The 20,723-nt window shown below is 40.7% G+C and overlaps 1 protein-coding gene across 1 annotated transcript; it reads right to left on the bottom strand.

The window, feature by feature from the left end:
- Positions 1 to 10,032: 10,032 nt before the first annotated feature.
- On the bottom strand, positions 10,033 to 19,724 carry GPR160 (G protein-coupled receptor 160). The gene is made up of 2 exons (XM_024209505.3): positions 19,615 to 19,724; positions 10,033 to 11,766 (listed from the first exon to the last, which is right to left on the bottom strand). The coding sequence occupies exon 2, from the start codon at positions 11,710 to 11,712 to the stop codon at positions 10,705 to 10,707; it is 1,008 nt and encodes a 335-aa protein (XP_024065273.2). The 5' UTR covers positions 11,713 to 11,766; positions 19,615 to 19,724; the 3' UTR covers positions 10,033 to 10,704.
- Positions 19,725 to 20,723: the final 999 nt, after the last annotated feature.

The following is a 20,723-nucleotide window of genomic DNA, read 5'->3' as shown; positions in this document are numbered from 1 at the left end:
TTTTTTTTTTTTTTTTTTTTAAATCTTATCTGTGCTGGTTTGATAAGCTAGTAGAAGACTAAATATATGTTGATAGTTATCTCTTGGATTTGTCAAAACTAGAGAGGGTTGATTATGCAAAAATACTACTTGGTTATTTTTTAATCTTTGATTATTGTGTTCTTTGTTTGGCAATGTAGAAAGTACATGTGTTACACATGTAATTGATAATGATGTTAGAAAGTGTGATCTTATATTGTGAGGCTTATATCCTAGATCTACAGTTGTTTGTAGTGTTACATGCATGTTAGTTTGGTTATTGTTTTAATCTTGAATTGTTGGACAGTTTTCAGAAAAAACACTTCTACAGTTAGCTGAGTGATAGATAGCTGATATCTATCTATCTATCTAGATATATATCTCTATGTCAACAAGGATTTTTATATATATTAGCCTTTATATGTATAAATCCTTGTTGAGTAATTATTGTCAGACTGCCAGGAGCTCAAAGTAACCCAGATTTCTGTACACGTTCATTCTGGCTCTTTTGCTGAGCTACACTTTTATACATAATTCCTTATAGAGCAGGGAGAGCCACAAAACACTATGTATGCTTTAAAATATCATGGATTGGAGAACTGGGGATTGTAGGCCTGGTCCACACTTAAAATTTTTGCTGCTTTAACTATGCTAGCATAATTAAAGCAGTGCAAACAAAAAAAGCTAGTGTAGATACAGTTATATTAGTATAAAAATATTGCTTATTCTGGTTTGGCAAAGTGCAATAAGCTATCTTGGAATATAGTAATTAATATTGGTATAACTGCATACACACTGGGGCTTTTCCTAGCACAATGTATTCAGTAAGACCATTTTTTTAATTGATGCTGCTTCAAAACTAGTTGATCAAAAAGGAAGAGAAGCTTAAGGTTTTCTCTAATGTGTGTGGTTCTGGAGTATTTTTTTTTTTAATCATTACTATTGAATGTTGATTGGGATATGGGGCTGAACAGAGCTCTAAATTAATATTTTTCAGTCTTAGATGTTATTTATTGTTCCTATAGAAGTAATTGTAATTTTTAAAAAAGTCACTTTTGCACAATGAGCTATAGTTTCAGTTTGGAAATATTTTAAAGAGATTTAAAACAGAATAAAACTTCTACATATTAAGAGGAATTAATATGGGTATAAGTCATGTGACTTCCATTAGAGCCAGTAGACTCTGTGTGGTTAAATCCCTGCAGATTGCTTTGAAAATGTGGGGGCATTTTAAAAAGTTTAATCCCAGTATCATTTTCAGATTCTTCTATACATTGAAATGTTAGACCCATGTTTGAGGGGTGTTATTGCATCTTCATACTAACAAAAGCTTTATTGTTTTCTCATGTGCAAGGCCTTTTAAAAGACAACTCCGTTATTTTGATTGAAAGCAGTAGGATGCACATTAAATAAAACCTTCCCACTGTACATCAGGTTAAAGTGTTAGAATACCAATGACTTACAAATTAAGAGTAAGAGGGCCTGATCCAACTATCTCTGGAGACAAGGGAAGTTGTATTGAGCCCTAAGTGTGTAATAATTGTGTGGAACCAGAGGGAGAGATTTTTGTGTTATAAAGGCTCTATACATTTTTGGACATATGCTTATATTAATTTTTATTCATTATGCAGTAGGTCCTGTCAACACCTACATTCAAGTTGTGAGTACAGTTGTTATAGTAGGGTTTTTACGAGCATTGTTTGTTTATTTACTATTGTAATAACTTATGAGGTAGTTGTTTTGTGCTTTATTTTGCTAAAAGGATGTACCTTTTGGCATTTAGAGGTTGGTCTAGCACTCTTTGAAGGTTGATTCCTCTTGACTTCAGTGGGTGCTGGATCAGGTCTTCAGTGAAGCTAAACAGAGAAGGATTTGAAAGTGCCACTGAACTGTGCACTACCAAATAACCTTAATTTAGTAAGTCAAGAAATCTCACTGTTCGTATTTGCAAGTCTTTTCTCTTATTTGTTGAAGATTTCTCTGTATATATATTTATAGTGAAATAAGTTATAGTTTGAGTCAGGTTTTGCAGTGTGCTTATCAGGTAAGTTTGAGCCACAAGGTAAGAACGTTTTATCAGTTTTGCCAAAAATGTCTTTGTAAACATGATTAAAAGGTCATTTCCCCCCTGTTGTACGTTTTAATGTAATTTAGAAAACATGGCCAAGTATATTTTTAAAGAGAGAGGGGAGTTTCACTATTTTAATGGCAAAAGTGACTAAAATTAGATACGTTAATATTTGTCTTGAAAGATTAAGGGAATTAGTCAATGCTGGCATAAGCAAATTCAACTCTATAGAGTTGCAGCTGTTTATGGAAGAGAAGAATATGACTCTATTTGTTTAATTTGTGTTCTCATTACATTGCAAATACTAAAATGTTCTGGATTTTAAGAAATAATTGAGTGAGAGAAATAGTGCTGTCTTCTCGTACCACACATCTTAAGGAGAAGTTTTAAGCTATGCCAGATTTCCTCTCCAAGCATCACCATAGAGATTAAAAAATGTGATATTTACATCATGAGTGTAGGCTGTGTGCACCAGTGCCTCTTGTGTAGTGGCTAGAGCAAGGGACTGATCATTAGGATCTCTGGGTTCTATTCAAATCCCTTACATTAAAATCGCTGTGTAACTTTGGTTAACTTCTCTACACTTCAGTTTTTACCCTTCTGTAAAGTGAGCGTAATATTATGGGGCAAATTAATGTTGAAATGGTGAAATTCTGAGAAGAAAGATAATAATAAGCAGCATATTATTTAAATTTTTCAATAAGCTTGCAGTTCACTTGGAGTTGACATAGATATGGATTCAGCTTTTCCTAAAACACATGCATAAGAATCAGTGGTGTGAATATATTTCAAGAGAAATTGCGAGGATGAGTGAAAATTTTAGACTGACTTCCAGTGCAAGCTGCTTGCTGCTAAATTATCCAAAATGGCATCTAGATATGAAATAGACATCTAGAAATGGAGCCTTTTGAAGAGATTTTTATATGAATGATAATTTGAGCACAAATATCTTAGTACAATGATAATAAATATTAAATAAGTACAATGTTTAATTCATACTTAATGAACATTTTTAAAGTACTGTATTCTTATATAGCTGTAGTAGGAAAGTACAGCATTGTTAACACATAATAAATCAGGATATTTCTGCCTCCTGATGAGGAAGTAGGAATAGAAGCACAAAAATAATTGACACAAGTATAGAATGGTCTATTATGTACAACTGCTCTGCAGATGAAACCAGTTTGACCCAGGAGAGGTGTGGGTTAGTATTAATAAGAAAAATAAAAGGTTTATTAATAAGTACCTAATATTTCCATTTGGAGCTGAAAAGCAAATAGAATATCTCATTAAAGAGCAGATTTATACTGTCCATTCATTGGTTTCTTAATGGAATCTAAGATGAGATGGGTACAGAAGAGTCTTAATAAGGGTAGCACCTTCATCATCATGAATTTATTGGATGTTGATAATAATGATGGCTAGATGACTGTACAGCATTTGGGTGGCATGTGGCCTGTTAAAGGAGGACTTTAATGCTGACCCAAGTATGCATATCAAGTAATGCACAAAGCACATTATTTGGCAGTGATTTTTCTATAGTTATTTTGCCAGTATTTGAAATATTTGCAGTTACCACCTTCTCAACATAGTTTCTCTTCCTATTGGATTCTGCAGCAAATCTGTAATCCTGTTAATCATATCCAGGACCGGCTCTAGGCACCAGCAAAGCAAGCACGTGCTTGGGGCGGCACATTTCCAGGGGCCACATTCTGGCCATCCTTTTTTGGGGGGGCAGTTGCGCTGTCGGAGCTGTGCCACTTAGACGGGCGCCCCCATCCGCAGCAGGAAGGGGAAGCCCCAGCCCCGGGATGCTGAGCTGCCAGGGCCCAGCCGCTACCTGGGGAGGAGAGGGCGAGTCCTGCTGGGGAGACGGGGCTGCGCCACCTCATCTGCGCACTGGCTGCTGCGCTGCCTTGTGCCACCCCTTATATCGGGGCTTCTCTGCACGGCCGGGTGGGGGAGAGGGTAAAGCCCCTGCAGGCACTGGGAGGTGACATCACTCCCTCTGCTTCCAGCGCTGCCTGTGAGCCCCAGCCCCACCTGAGCTTGGGGCGGCAAATTTTTTGCTTGGGGCGGCAAAAACCTAGAGCCAGCCCTGATCATATCATGGTGTGCGGTTGTATTGTTATATCAAAGATGCAGCATTATAGCTTTGCTGTAGTATCAGCTAAGAGAAGAAAATGGGCTATAGAGAGAAGATCCTTTATTTGAACACAGATATCTTATGGAAGGGTAATGGGATACAGATAGTTTTACCATAAAACACTGGGATTCAACTATGATTTAAAAAAAAAAAAAATCATTATCCTTGAGCTGGTATCCTACATGACATGAGTCTATGATCTCAGTCTAGGGTTTAGTGAACAATTTTTCCACATTCTAATTGCTTTCTTTAAATAAGAAGACAAGGATTAAATGGGCATAAAGAGAAAACTACCATTTCATATTTAAAGATGGTTCCTCCAACACTGGGTTAAAGCACAGTAGGAGGATGGTATGTGGAAGCTTGTCTTCCTACTGTTATCTATTCAGTGGATACATTGGCAACACTGAAGGTTGAAATCCTATCTGATACCTTTTCCCAAAGTGTATGGGTAAAGTAAAAAGAACTATTCTATTTTAAAGTTTTCCAAATCTTGCTTTAAAAGTGTTCTTTGTAATATAATGTTTGTGAATTGAAATTGATTTGCTTTGTCACGTTTTTCTGTAAAAATTGCCATTAGCTTTAAAATGATTGCAGCAAATATAAAGAATGCTGCCATCTCAGGACAGAAAAAATGCGTATAATGTACTATTAGATCTAGATTTTAAAAACCAAATCCGACTTGTCAATATGTTAGCAACCTTATCTAACTTTTTACAATTTCATCTATAGTTCCAGTTCCATTTGAGAAGTTGATGTTTCAGAATTGTTATTGGACTAGAGATTAGATTAACCTCATTAAATAGGAGCTGCTAAAATGGATGTGACAGGACATAACCTTATAATCTTCATCTATTGTCATATGAAGTTAAAATGAAGTATTTTCATACATATACCTGTAGATTCGGTAAAGTTTTACTTATTTCATTATCTTTTTAAATGCCTGGTGCATGAATACATTTGAGATATATGCTGATTTTTAAATTCCATTGGGTTTTTGTAAATATTTTATCAGCCCTTTTAGGTGTGTATCCAGTTTATATAGGCTGACGAAACAGTGTTCAGAAATGTAGTAGGGCAGGGTTTGCCCTATATCTTTTCAAATAGTAACTAGAAATTAAATGTATTGGTTGGTGTTTTTCAGGGTTGTTCTTGAAGGTATTTTAGTTATTTTCCTATTTTTAACATAAAATATAATAACGTTTCCATGCTGTGTAAAACAGCATAAGGGATGAAGCTGTGATTGTGGTGCCAAACATTTCAAACTACATATTGTTAACTATTGCCTTTTCCTATTTGCACTAGTTCTTAAAATTCAACTGTTTGTTGGTAATTTAGCAAATGACACCAGTCATTTCACTTGCTTTTTAACCATACTTCCCCCAATCATTTTGCATATGTTTAAAATTTTGCTCCTCCTTTTGGTTACATCTTTTAAAAAGGACACTTTGGTTATTGAAACCTCAGAAAGATGTGGCACACGGTGGATGAGAGAAGCTTTATGCAAGGTAAAGTCATGTATTAAAACTGACAATTGGACTTTGTTTGCAGAAACAAATTTTAGATTAATATATATAAAGAGAATATGTGTTTGTTCTTTTCATGGAGTGATATCATACTGGATTCTTCTTTACCAAGAAGTTTTAGCATATGTAGCATCAAATTCAGCACCTAGATCAATGTCTATAATTAAAGTGTAATATCAGTGTCTATAATTAAAGTGTAATAATGTAAATGTTAATCCAAAAATTAAGTTAGAGAAATTTTAGAGTTGAAGAGCACAGTGATCTATGTAAAATATTATGTTCACTTTGTGTATCATTTTCAAAGAAAAAGCACTTTCCTATTAGCTAGCATGTGAATGAATTATAGATTCTCATATTTGTTAGTCTGTAACAGAGTGAAGTAAAATTTACATTTAACAACATGTCTGTGTATGGATAATCTGATTATACAAATGTTGAATCAAAGCACCTTATACTATGCTGCTTAAATTTGTTTGTAATTGCACCTTTTGTTATCTGCACATTTTTTCTTATTGAACATTCTTGCGTGATAACATTGCTCCCTGTGGGTCTAAGTGGAAAATTAGCCAACCTACAGCATCATTTACTTATATCATTATATTTCAATACTATGTTGTATTGTGAGTTCAGTGCTTCAAAAATAAAAGCGACTTCCATTTGTTTACTTTGATTATTTAATCTGTTTTACTTTTTCACTTTACAATTAAAAATCAAATGCTACATAAAGCTTTAAGGACAGAAGAACAAATAACATCTATTCACTTGAGTTGGGTTAGCAGTTACAAGTTAATAATTTTCCCACTAATGTAGCTCTTTTTAAAATATAATTTTTAGTTAAAACATTTGCTTTCATATTCCAACTATAAAAAAAATTCTTTCTAGCTTTAACCAGGAAGTAACTATCCTTTCTGACTGCTATCAGATTGCAATTTAGGTTTTTTAAATGTATGCACATATCTATTGTTTTTGGTGCATATAAAGTAGGCATATTTACACATCTGGGGGGGAGAGATAGCTCAGTGGTTTGAGCATTGGCCTGCTAAACCCAGGGTTGTGAGTTCAATCCTTGAGGGGAGCCATTTAGGGCTCTGGGGCAAAAAAACAACTGTCAGGGACAGTACTTGGTCCTGCTAGTGAAGGCAGGGACTGGACTCAATGACCTTTCAAGGTCCCTTCCAGTTCTATGAGATAGGTATATCTCCATATATTATTATTTATCTTGGCAAATCATGAAACATTTTAAAAATGTCACTGAGAGCATCTTTTTAAAAAAGGCATAAATAACAAAACACAGCTCTAGTTTCTTTACCCATTCTGTACAACCAAGATCCTTACATCAGCCTGCCTGCCTTCCCCATATCTGTAAATCAATATCATCTAAAGCCAGGGGTCAGCAACCTTTAGCACGCAGCTCGCCAGGGTAAGCACCCTGGCGGGCCGGGCTGATTTTTTTACCTGCCGCGTCTGCAGGTTCGGCCGATCGCGGCTCCCACTCCTCCTTGTAGCAACCTTTTATGTACTTGAAAACTGTTATCATGTCCCCTCTCAGTCTTCTCTACTCCAGACTAAACAAACCCAATTTTTTCAATCTTCCCTCATAGGTCATATTTTCTAGACCATCATTTTGTTGCTCTTCTCTGGACTTTCTCCAATTTGTCCACATCTTTCCTGAAATGTGGCGACCAGAACTGGACACAATATTCCAGTTGAGGCCTAATCAGCACAAGTAGAGCGGAAGAATTACTTCTCGCATCTTGCTTACCATATTCCTGCTAATACATCCCAGAATGATGTTTGCTTTTTTTGCAACAGCCTTACACTGTTGACTCATATTTAGCTTGTGATCCACTATGACCCCCAGATCTCTTTCTGCAATACTCCTTCCTAGGCAGTCATTTCCCATTTTGTAAGTGTGCAATTGATTGTTCCTTCCTAAGTGGAGTACTTTGTATTTGTCCTTATTGAATTTCATCCTATTTACTAGAACATTTCTCCAGTTTGTCCAGATCATTTTGAATTTTAATCCTATCCTCCAAAGCACTTGCAACCCAGCTTGGTATTGTCCGCAAACTTTATAAGTGTACTCTCTATGCCATTATCTAAATCATTGATGAAGATATTGAACAGAACCGGACCCAGAACTGATCCCTGCAGGACCCCACTCGTTATGCCCTTCCAGCATGACTGTAAACCACTGATAACTACCAGTTATGTACCCACCTTATAGTAGTTCCATCTAAGTTGTATTTCCCTAGTTTGTTTATGAGGTCATGCGAGACAGTATCAAAATCCTTACTAAAGTCAAGATATACCACATTTACCACTTCCCCCCATACACAAGGCTTGTTACCCTGTCAAAGAAAGCTATCAGGTTGGTTTGACACGATTTGTTCTTGACAAATCCATGCTAACTGTTATTATCTTCTAGGTGTTTGCAAATTGATTGCTTAATTATTTGCTCCATTATCTTTCCAGGTACAGAAGTTAAGCTGACTGGTCTGTAATTCCCCGGGGTTGTCATTTCCCTTTTTATAGATGGGCACTATATTTGCCCTTTTCTAGTCTTCTGGAATGTCTCCAGTATTACTTTTCCAACAGATATCTGGGGTAGTTAAAGTTCCCCAATATTACCAGGTCTTGTGTTCTGGATATTTCTGTTTATTCTAGAAATGCCTCATCCGCCTCCTCTTCCAGATTTAGACCCCTATCATGGTGTCACTCCTATTTTCTCCCCCTTTTATCTCAACCCAGAAACTTTTCTGCCTCTCACCTTCTTCTGGATCTCAGAGCAAGTGTACATATTCTTGATGTATAATGCAACACCTCCTTCGGTTTTATCCTGCCTGACCTTCCTGAACAAGCTATACCCCTATTTACCAACATTCCCCTCATGAGACGTATCCCACCAATGTGTGATGCCAAGTAAGTCATAATTTAGATTATGCACTAAAACTTCCAGTTCTTCCTGTTTGTTCCCCATACTCCTTGCATTTGTGTATATACATCTAAGATGTAAAGCAGATTCCTTCACTTAATTCCATCCTGTTGCTCATATGACTCAATAGTAATTTACCATTCCTTCTCACTAGCTTGGTGAGTCACCATGCAAAGATGCTCTTCCCCTTCTTAGATGGACCCCATCTTTTCCCAGCACTCCTCCTTCCCAGAACAGCATCCCATACATACATACTGTGCATGTAAAGGACAGGCAGAATAAGTTTCCTATGTCAACTCCACTCATGAGTACAAAGAAGCAGTGTCGTCCAGTGGGTTGAGCAGTAGACTGAGAGTCAGGACACCAGAGGCCAGATCTTCAGCTGATGTAAATTACAGAGCTCTGACAATTTACATTACCTAAGTATCTGCTATGCCATTGGTCTACTGTGTCACTGTAACCAAGTCACTTCTCTTTCTTCCTTTGTCCATGAAGTCTATTTGGACGATGTTCTTCATAGTGCTTACTATGTGTTTGCAGAGTGCCTGGAACAATCAGCATTGGTATCATTAAGCACTACTATAATATAGTGGTGAATCATTTGTTTTATCCACTGATCACTATTTTGTTTTTATTAATGTTCTGTGAAGATATTCCATTTATTTTTTCTCACTGGCCACCTAATTACTTAAGCAACACAATGTGCAGAAAAATATTTTTTCTGCTAAAGCTCCTATTTTATCCATTGATTCTTTCTACAGATTTACATACAGCTGCAGATCCTTCACACCTACCATGTGCATTTTGATAAGTCATTCTTTCACATTTTTGATACTATCAGCAGTTTAATTTATTTGTACCAAATAACTGTATGGAAAACAAGATAACCTTTGACATTAAAGTAAATTTTTATATTTATTTGCACACTAAGGAAAGCCACTGCATTCTGATATTACTGGTAAAGTTACTGCAATGCTAAATAGAATATAAAGACTGAAATGAAAGTAACACAAATAAATAACACTTGCTTCTACAGTGCAAATTGTATGTTGTGAATGTATAAGTTACATTTAGTGCTTACAAAAAGTTTAAACAGTCACACAATGTCACCCTGGTAACTGTGCATCTTATTGGTCTTTCTTTTTTTGTGTATGCAGTGTAGTTGTAGCCGTGTCAGTCCCAGGATATTAGAGAGACAAGGTGGGCGAGATAATATATTTTATTGGACCATCTTCTGTTGGTGAGAGAGACAAGCTTTTGAGCCACAAAGAGCTCTTCTTCAGGTCTGTGTGGGTCGAAAGCTTGTCTCTCACCAACAGAAGTTGGTCCAATAAAAGATATTACCTCACCCACCTTTCCTTTTTTGTGGACAGTTTTAAACATAGTTTATATGATATTAAAAGTTATATCCATTCCTTTTAGACAGTTTCTTTTTCCTTAAGCAAAGAGGGAAACTTCAATTTTTAATAGGAAATAGTAAAACTTTTTTAGAACTGATAAATTATAAAGGAGGTGTTTAAAGCTAAAACATTTGACAATAAATAATACTTGTCCATAGCTGTAGAAGTCTCAAGTTTAGCTAAAGATTTTACTCCTCTCTTTTCTTTATATGGAAGTTCATGCATCAGACCTGCTTTATTTTAAACAATCTCAACTTTGTTTATTAGCATTTAATGTTAAAATCAGGCAGTTTTTTGCAGAAGTATTGGACATTTTTATATACCTATTTTCAACTATATTTTGAAAATATAACACATTCCATTAAAATATTTTGTGCGTTAAGCACCCATTTTTATGTGAAGTGTAGCTTGGAAAACAGTGCAGTATTCCACATTATAGTGCAATATTCCATTATACATTGGAGAATTTTGGTGAATTTTTCTTCATATTGTAGTTTGAGGAATTTCCTTGTATAATCCATTTACATGTGTTCACAGGGGACATCAAAATAGCATAGTCAGACACCTCTGATGCACAGCACTTATTTGTATTCTTTTCACACAGCAGTTCATTAACAGATGATTACTGTGCCTGGCTTTTCAGCTTGCTCTGTATTTTGATTGTTAAATGGGATGAAGCAGAATTTCCAGCTGACAAATGGATCTGCAGACCACATCCCCTCTGTCAATTGAATGTCATGACACCTAAACCAGTATGCTGTTGCGATTAGAAAGCTGTTTATGAAGTATAGCCAGGGGACATTCATCTCCATGTAGGCTGGAATCTGAGCACCAAGCAACAAGATGATCATCTGAAGGAAAACAAAAGGTGTCCAGGTGCCAAGAAAGCAGATGAGGAGTCTTGTCAAAAGCTGCTTTTTACAGACAGTGCAATCGCAGTCAGATGCATATGAAAAGATTAAAACAGTCACACTTGTAAAGGAAATAATCCGGACGGACCGCACCATAGTTATAACTTCTGACCAACAAATCACAAGAGCCACACCTATAACAAACAGGATGGTTAATGATAGCCAGTAGCTCTGAACACTGATATAGAAAGGGCATGTAAAAAAGTGGTTCTGTATTTCTAATTCTGCAGAGACAGCTGGAACTTTCAGAATATAAAAGAGGACTGAAATCCATATAAAAACCAGAGCAAGTATATAAAGTAGTCTTTGACCTATGCTAGCAGGTTTAGGGGTTTGAGCTATAGTCATGTAATAATCCAGAACAGACACAAGACAAACTGGGTAATGCAAGACACCATACATAAGGGAAATTATCTGAGTGAATAGACAAATGTGGTACTTGGTAAATCTCACACCCCAAAGTGCAAAGTTCTCAAAATAGGAGATGAAAGCTATATTCACCAGAAGTGTGAAGTCAAGGAGTGCCAGTGAAATACAGAAATATCCCATAAAACTTTGTTTTACATCCCGTCTTCTAACTCGCAACATGAAGAGATTGAGTGACACTTTTCCAAGCATAATCAGGAGCAGCATACAGCTAGCTTCAAGAGGTTGATTGAGTTGGCTGTAGTATTGAAGGGAACAATTTGCACAAGACATGGCAGCCATTCTTCAAGGATAAGAGCCAGCAAAATACATCTTACAGGACACAGTGGTTCATACCTGAAAAGAGAGTTAATGACAGTCTTGGAAAGTATATTAACTGATTACTGTTGTAACTCTCCTGCCAATCATAACTTCCCCCCCGGAAGGGATGTTACGAGCCACTTGACTTTCAATGGTCCCTTGAAATGTGTTATCCACTTATGCTAACAATCTGTTCCACCTTGTATTTAGCTGTGTCGCTCTTAGTACATTTCCCAGACCTGAAGAAGAGCTCTGTATAATCTCAAAACTTGTCTCTCTCACCAATAGAAATTGATCCAAAAAAAGATATTACCTGACCCACCTTGTCTCTCTAAGTTCCTGGGACCAACACAGCTACAACAACACTGCATACAATCATAACTTCGTTGTCAGTCGAGCAGTTATAAAACTCCTACTTGAATTTTCACAAGTCTTTGATTGTGTATAAAGCTTAAATGAAACACCATTTTATTGACAGCAAGTTCCTTTATCTTCTGTACATGTTCTTAGTTTTGGGAATTAAAAGACCTGTCATCTTAAATAATTTAAATTTAGATTTTATTTTTACTGAGCGATTTCACTATTTGTTTTCCATTTGGATTTTTTGGGTTTCTTTTTATAACTTGTTTGCATATGTTCATTTCTATACAAAGTGAGCCTGGGATGGCTGCTTCACCTACATCGGCATGGTAACATCCTCATGCTTATGCTGTCCTCTGGAAGAAGTCATTTTGCTTTCCTCCATTTTTCCTAGAGAATCAGGATGTGGTAAGATCAACTGTCCTTATCTGTGTGTTTAGAGAAGTGAATAAGAGTAAATGAATTAGATTGCCACCTAATATAATTTTAAAAATCTGTTTCCTAATCCCACAAAGCCAATAACTATCACTTTTTCATTTTTTTAAAAAAAGTGGCTTTCTCTCCTCACCCAGTCTTCTACAAAGAAGCCACTACAACCCTGTGGGTGATGTCTGCTCGCTTACTTTCTCCTCTGCCTGCTTCTTGGAGAAAATTGGGTGTGGGGTGCTTTAAGCCACAGTTTCCCCAGGAGTAGCTCCTCCTGATCAGCTGAGGAAGCCTTGCAGATTGAAGCAGCCCAAGTCTAGAGCACTCTTAGGCCCCTGTGCACAGAGGCATGTGTAGTATGGAAGTACCAGTTGTAGTTAAGGTAGAGTTAAGTTTTGCACTTTCAGCCAATGTTCAACTATTTTGTTACATATGAAGAACATAGCGTATCCTTCCCTAAATTACAGTACTTTGAAATTAGAATTAATTTTCTGAAAATTTACAAATAAATCCATTAATTAGGTTGAGTTAAATAATCAAAAGTGGGTCCTTTTAAAAAATTAGCATTGGGTGTCAGACTTTGTGTCTAATGGTTTCAGAACAGAGTAAGACACTTCAAATAATTAAAACTCAAATTTTGTGCATCGGCTACATTTGAAGAATTTTGGGGAGAATTAATGGTAACTTTTTGACATTATTCTTCATAACAGTTTCTCCTTCAGCAGAGACTGATAAATAATATTCCACTATAGAGAATTCTACAAAGAATTGCCCTCTTTCAAAATGGCAGCCATCTCCTCCTTTTGTTCACTATGAGACTAAGGCTACCAACTGTCCTCAAGGGTGTCAGGGTCCACCATCACTCTGAGGGAATCTTGGTTTCACTTCTGTTGGGAACAGTTGGAGGCTGTGGCCATTTTGAAAACAGACATCTTCCTGTGTTAAAAAACTGAGGCAGCAAAGGTGGGCATATACTAGTGCCAAATCGTGTTTGCCATATTCACATGAGTGAGGTTCCAATTCAACTCCCACTGATTTCAATTAATTTTGAATTGGACCTTTTAGTTCAATTAGCTTCAATAATACTCACTTGAGTAAGGTAAGTAGGATTTGGCCTTTAATAACAGTGGTTCTATTTCCTTAGAGAACTTGTATGTTACCACTTCCATAGTTAAACTCATCTTTAAACATATCTTTCTCAGCTTTTACACATAATTAAATACCACTTTCCCAAGATTGTTTTATATTCTCCCTATTGTAACTAATCTAATCCCATTCTCCATCCTATGTAGGATCCCATCAGGGGTGAAAGTAACTTAAAGGATTTACCGGTATGCCGGAGTCCTGAGCAGGGGGTGGGGCCTCAACTGGAAGGGGCGGGACCTTTAGAGCCCCAGGCCCTTTAAATCACTGCCAGAGCTACCAGCTTCAGAGCCCGGAGCCCCGGGCGGCGATTTAAAGGGCCCAGGGCTCCGGCCGCCACTACTGCCCCGGGCCCTTTAAATTGCCGCCAGAGCCCCGCTGCCGGAGCCAGCAGAGAGTTAAAGGACCCGGGGCGGTAGCGGCGGCAGCGGTGGCCGGAGCCCTGGGCCCTTTAAATTGCCACCTGAGCCCTGCTGCTGGAGCCCTGGGGTAGCAGCAGCGGGGCTCCAGCAGTGATCTAAAGGGCCAGGGGCTCCCAGCTGCCGCTACCGCAGCGGGGCCCCGGGCCCTTTAAATCACCGCCAGAGCCCCAGGGGTCCTAGCCACCTCTGTTACCCAGGGGCTCCGGCAGCTACCCCGGGCCCTTTAAATTGCCACCTGGGGAAGCTGGTCCGGTATGCCGTACTGGGCATACCGGCTTACTTTCACCTCTGGATCCCATTAATTTGTCATGTTTTTAGTTATTGTGATATGCAGTCTTAACTTCATCCTGAATTACTAAACTCTAATAGGGTGCTTATAAATACTGTATCATCATTATTAAAGAGCCTCCTGTTTCTTGAAAGTATGGTCCATAGCTTCCCTGTGAGAGAGAGAACATAAGTTGTCTTTTCATTCAGTAAGAATGATCAGTTTGCATTTTTCCACAAATAAGAATCTTTGCAGTCTCTATTATACTGCCAATATAACACTTTTATAATTATCTTAATATAACTTCATATATCAGATCTAGGCATTTTCATGAAACATTTTCATTCATCTTCCCTACACTTTACCCTTCTCTCCTTCCTTATCCCAATTCTCCCCTCAGAGGTTTCTGCTTCAGTTCTCAATTTTTTTCAGGTGCTACAGACCAACTTTTGCTTCCAACATTCTATTTTTAACAAGTTAATTATTCTTCCATTCTCTTTTATGCCTGATTTATTTATATTTAAATCTCCATCCACATCTTGTTACCATTTTGCATAAATAGACAACATTTGTGATCTAGGTGTAATTTAAGTACTACTCTCAATGGGAAGAGAAGACAGGGTTAGCTGGAGTTTGAATTTTACTGTCTCCCCAACTTTAATGATAGCTAGTGGATATATACCTCACGTTAGAAGGTGGCCCTAAGGCTTTCAATATACTATACACACATTTATACTATTAAAAGAATTGTACATTTGAAAGCATATTGTCAAGTTCAGGACACATTTAACCTGGTTACACGTGGACAGATCTTTCCACGTTTAATCAAACAGCGATGAAAATACTTTACAAGTGAACTGAAAATCTGCTAAATCAGGAGGCAAATACTGGTCCAAGCTTAACAAATGGCTCTTAATTTTGTTTGCACCATCACCTATAAATGTTGTTTGCATTGCAAATTTAGTCACTGGTGCATAAATACCTTGCAACATCAGCAACAACAGTGCCATGCGAACATCTAGTCTCACTTTCAAGTGACATAAATAAGAGGCGGGCAGCATTATCTCTCATAAATGTAAACAAAGCAATTGGCTGAACTAGAAGTAGGACTGACCGGAGTTGTAGGCTCTAAATTTTTACACTGTTTTTTTTTTTTTTTTTGAGTGCATTCATGCTTTAACTCAATTTACTGTGTGCAACATGGCCCACATTTTCAAAAGTGCACATCATGCAAGAGTTCACTCTGTAATTGTGTACTGGCTGTTGCATGTGCACAAGTCAGGCTGGAGCAATTTTGTGTGTGTGTAGGCAAAGAACATTATACAATATAAATTAAAGCACTTATGAATGGATGAAAAAATAACGTGTACTATTCTGCATACATCAATTCTCCTACCTGCTGAACATGTGAGGAAGGACCTGTGGTCAATCAGCATCAAAAGGGTTAGTGGTATTAACTCCTGAACAATAATACCAGAGTCCTTTATTCAAAGAGAGAGAACTTTTGCCCATAGCCCCTGCCCCAAATGTTGTTGCTCACATTTTCAACTATCCAGCTACTAGTTAAGTTGTGTCAGCATTTCTATTATAAACCACTATTTTCAAAAGGCCTAAAAGGTTCACTGTGGGGTGAAACTCAATTCATGTAGTCATAACATTTTGTTTTCATAGAATCATAGACTATCAGGGTTGGAAGGGACCTCAGGAGGTCATCTAGTCCAACCCCCTGCTCAAAGCAGGGCCAATCCCCAACTAAATCATCCCAGCCAGGGCTTTGTCAAGCCTGACCTTAAAAACCTCTAAGGAAGGAGATTCCACCACCTCCCTAGGTAACCCATTCCAGTGCTTCACCACCCTCCTAGTGAAAAAGTTTTTCCTAATATCCAATCTAAACCTCCCCAACTGCAACTTGAGACCATTACTCCTTGTTCTGTCATCTGGTACCACTGAGAACAGTCTAGATCCATCCTCTTTGGAACCCCCTTTCAGGTAGTTGAAAGCAGCTATCAAATCCCCCCTCATTCTTCTCTTCTGCACACTAAACAATCCCAGTTCCCTCAGCCTTTCCTCATAAGTCATGTGCTCCAGCCCCCTATTCATTTTTGTTGCCCTCCGCTGGACTCTTTCCAATTTTTCCACATCCTTCTTGTAGTGTGGGGTCCAAAACTGGACACACTACTCCAGAAGAGGCATCACCAATGCCAAATAGAGGGAAATAATCACGTCCCTCGATCTGCTGGCAATGCTCCTACTTATACAGCCCAAAATGCCGTTAGCTTTCTTGGCAACAAGGGCACACTGTTGACTCATATCCAGCTTCTCATGCACTGTAACCCCTAGGTCCTTTTCTGCAGAACTGCTGCCTAGCCACTCGGTCCCTAGTCTGTAGCAGTGCATGGGATTCTTCCATCCTAAGTGCAGGACTCTGCACTTGTCCTTGGTGAACCTCATCAGATTTCTTTTGGCCCAATCCTCTAATTTGTCTAGGTCCCTCTGTATCCTATCCCTACCCTCCAGCATATCTACCACTCCTCCCAGTTTAGTGTCATCTGCAAACTTGCTGAGGGTGCAATCCACGCCATCCTCCAGATCATTAATGAAGATATGAACAAAACTGGCCCCAGGACCGACCCTTGTGGCACTCTGCTTGATACCGGCTGCCAACTAGACATGGAGCCATTGATCACTACCTGTTGAGCCCGATGATCTAGCCAGCTTTCTATCCACCTTATAGTCCATTCATCCAGCCCATACTACTTTAACTTGCTGGCAAGAATACTGTGGGAGTCCGTATCAAAAACTTTGCTAAAGTCAAGGACTAACACGTCCACTGCTTTCCCCTCATCCACAGAGCCAGTTATCTCGTCACAGAAGGCAATTAGGTTAGTCAGGCATGACTTGCCCTTGGTGAATACATGCTGACTGTTCCTGATCACTTTCCTCTCTTCTAAGTGCTTCAAAATTGATTCCTTGAGGACCTGCTCCATGACTTTTCCAGGGACTGAGGTGAGGCTGACTGGCCTGTAGTTCCCCGGATCCTCCTCCTTCCCTTTTTTAAAAAGATGGGCACTACATTAGCCTTTTTCCAGTCATCTGGTACCTTCCCCAATCGCCATGAGTTTTCAAAGATAATGGCCAATGGCTCTGCAATCACATCCGCCAACTCCTTTAGCACCCTCGGATGCAGGCATCCAGTCCCATGGACTTGTGCTCATCCAGCTTTTTTAAATAGTCCTGAACCACTTCTTTCTCCACAGAGGGCTGGTCACCTCCTCCTCATACTGTGCTGCCCAGTGCAGTAGTCTGGGAGATGACCTTGTTTGTGAAGACAGAGGCAAAAAAAGCATTGAGTACATTAGCTTTTTCCACATCCTCTGTCACTAGCCCACACTTTCCTTGACCTTCTTCTTGTTGCTAACATACCTGAAGAAACCCTTCTTGTTACTCTTAACATCCCTTGCTAGCTGCAACTCCAAGTGTGATTTGGCCTTCCTGATTTCTCTCCTGCATGCCTGAGCAATATTTTTATACTCCTCCCTGGTCATTTGTCCAATCTCCCACTTCTTCTAAGCTTCTTTTTTGTGTTTAAGATCAACAAGGATTTCACTGTTAAGCCAAGCTGGTCGCCTGCCATATTTACTATTCTTTCTACACATCGGGATGGTTTGTTCCTGCAATAAGGATTCTTTAAAATACAGCCAGCTCTCCTGGACTTCTTTCCCCCTCATGTTATTCCCCCAGGGGATCCTGCCCATCAGTTCCCTGAGTGAGTCTGCTTTTCTGAAGTCCAGGGTCTGTATTCTGCTGCTCTCCTTTCTTCCTTGTGTCAGGATTCTGAACTCGACCATCTCATGGTCACTGCTTCCCAGGTTCCCATCCACTTTTGCCTCCCCTACTAATTCTTCCCTGTTTGTGAGCAGCAGGTCAAGAAGAGTTCTGTCCCTAGTTGGTTCCTTCAGCACTTGCACCAGGAAATTGTCCCCTACACTTTCCAAAAACTTCCTGGATTGTCTGTGCACTGCTGTATTGCTCTCCCAGCAGATATCGGGGTGATTGAAGTCCCCCATGAGAACCAGGGCCTGTGATCTAGTAACTTCTGTTAGACGAGGCTTTCTTCAGGCAACTATCTCATTCCCCTGATCTGGTGGTCTATAGCAGACTCCCACCACCACATCACTCTTGTTGTTCACACTTCTAAACTTAATCCAGAGACTCTCAGGTTTTTCCGCAGTTTCATACAGGAGCTCTGAGCAGTCATACTGCTCTCTTACATACAATGCAACTCCCCCACCTTTTCTGCCCGGCCTGTCCTTCCTGAACAGTTTATATCCATCCATGACACTACTCCAGTCATGTGAAAAGCGAAAGAGAGTCCTGTGGCACCTTATAGACTAACAGACATATAACTAAGTGGGTATTCACCCACGAAAGCTTATGCTCCAATACATCTGTTAGTCTATAAGGTGCCACAGGACTCTCTTTTGCTTTTTACAGATCAGGACTAACATAGCTACCCCTCTGATACCAGTCATGTGAGTTATCCCACCAAGTCTCTGTTATTCCAATCACATCATAATTCCTTGACTGTGCCAGGACTTCCAGTTCTCCCTGCTTGTTTCCCAGGCTTCTTGCATTTGTGTATAGGCAATTAAGATAACTCGCCGATCATCCTGCTTTCTCAGTATGAGGCAGGAGTCCTCCCCTCTTGCGCTCTCCAAACACTTTAAAACAAACCTTACTGTATTATAACTGCCACCAAAACAAAGTTGTTTTTTAAAATATATTAGAGACAAGGGATGAGGGTTGCACTGAGTAGGAAAACTTAATCTTTTCTTTTTCTTGGTCTTGTGGTGAGAGCAATGGGTCAGAGAGAGGTGTTTAGGGAAGAAACAGTATTCGTGCCAGCAAGTGACTGGCCACAGAAAATCAACACTAGAACTGGGAGTAAAACCCTGGCGTTCCATTGCATACTCTGCTCTGACTGTTAAACACATTGCTTCTCTTAGAAATCACAGGTCTCGGGGTGGGAGGGGTCTCGGGGCGACTCCCTCCCAGCAGGTGAGGCGGGGGCGAGGGGGGGTCTCTCCCCGGGCGGGCGGGGGGGGGTCGGACCGGGGGGGGGCGGGAGAGTGTCTCCCGCAACCGGCCGGGGCAGGCAATGCAGACAGGCTGCCCAAGGCTGGGGCGGGCGGTTTGTGCCGGTGGTGGGAGCTCTCGCGATGGGGGGAAGCCCCTGCTCGCTGAGCTCGGAGGAGCCAAACCCACCTGCAGACGCTGCCTCCTCGCCTGGCAGCCCGAGGGAAGTGGCTTGCTGCGCCCCAGCCTCCTTTCCCCCAGCCCCGGACGGGGCTGCCTCACAGCTCCGCGGTCGGCGCTGTCCCGTGCCGCTCTGGGTACGCGCGCGGGGGGCTCGTGGCTGCTCCCCCAGTTTCCCGGGGGGGGCAGCTGCGGCTGGCGGGGTCCCCCCGGGCTCCGCCCTGGGACGTGAGACGGGCCTGGCGGAGGAGCAGCCGCCCACAGGGAGGGGACTGCTGGTGCGGAACAGCGCACACAGCACTGCCCTGCCTGGCGCCCGCGGCGCTGGGCGGGCCCGCAGAGCCGGTTGGGTCCGACGAGAACAGGGTGTAGCCGCACCGCAGGGCCCCTCTGCCGCTCCCCTGGGGGTGGCTGGCCCCGCACGTGCCCTGCACCCGGGGCGGGATGAGGCCCATCGCACGCCGTTCCCTAGCTAGCTGGACTCCTGCCTGCCGGGGTCAACAGCGCTGGGGCCCAGACTGGATAGTTTGCTTAGTTTCTCTCCTTCCCAGGGCCCCCTGCTGGGAAAACAGCCGCCCAACTTCCTCATATTTGTGCGCGTCTTCAGGTCCCAGGAGCGCCAAAGGTCAGAGCATGGAGCACGGGGGTGTTTGGGTACAGGACTTTGGGCTGTCCTGTTTCTAGTCATAGACTCCTAGACGTGTAGGGCTGGCCGGGACCTGGAGAAGTCATCAACAGAGTCAGCTAAACCTCCACCAGCCTTGCGCCAGGGGGTTTGTCCAACCTGCTCTTAAAAACGCCAGTGATGGCGATTCCACAACCTCCGGTGGAAGCCTGTTCTAGAGCTTAACTACCCTTGTAGTGGGGACCTCTCTCTCCGATGCCCAGCCAGGGCCATTGGAGCAGTGGCAATAAGCACACGCAGGGAGGCAGAAGGTGGAGTTCACAGTAGCTGCAGTCTTTTGGGGGAGACCCTAAGCCATTGTTGGAGCTACTGGGCGGGGAGGAGAAGATTGTGCAGGGAGCCTGATGGGGGTATTATTGTGTAGATTGAAGTTAGAGACTGGGGACTGCTTGTGCTCCCTGAGTGGGAGATGGGAACCAAGCACTCCTACCCC

This window comes from Terrapene carolina, unplaced genomic scaffold (genome assembly GCF_002925995.2).
Source record: "Terrapene carolina triunguis isolate 2854851 unplaced genomic scaffold, T_m_triunguis-2.0 Scaffold88, whole genome shotgun sequence".
Lineage (NCBI taxonomy): Eukaryota > Metazoa > Chordata > Testudines > Emydidae > Terrapene > Terrapene triunguis.
Note: the sequence above shows the minus strand (reverse complement) of the source record. Positions and strands in the feature narration are given on the sequence as shown.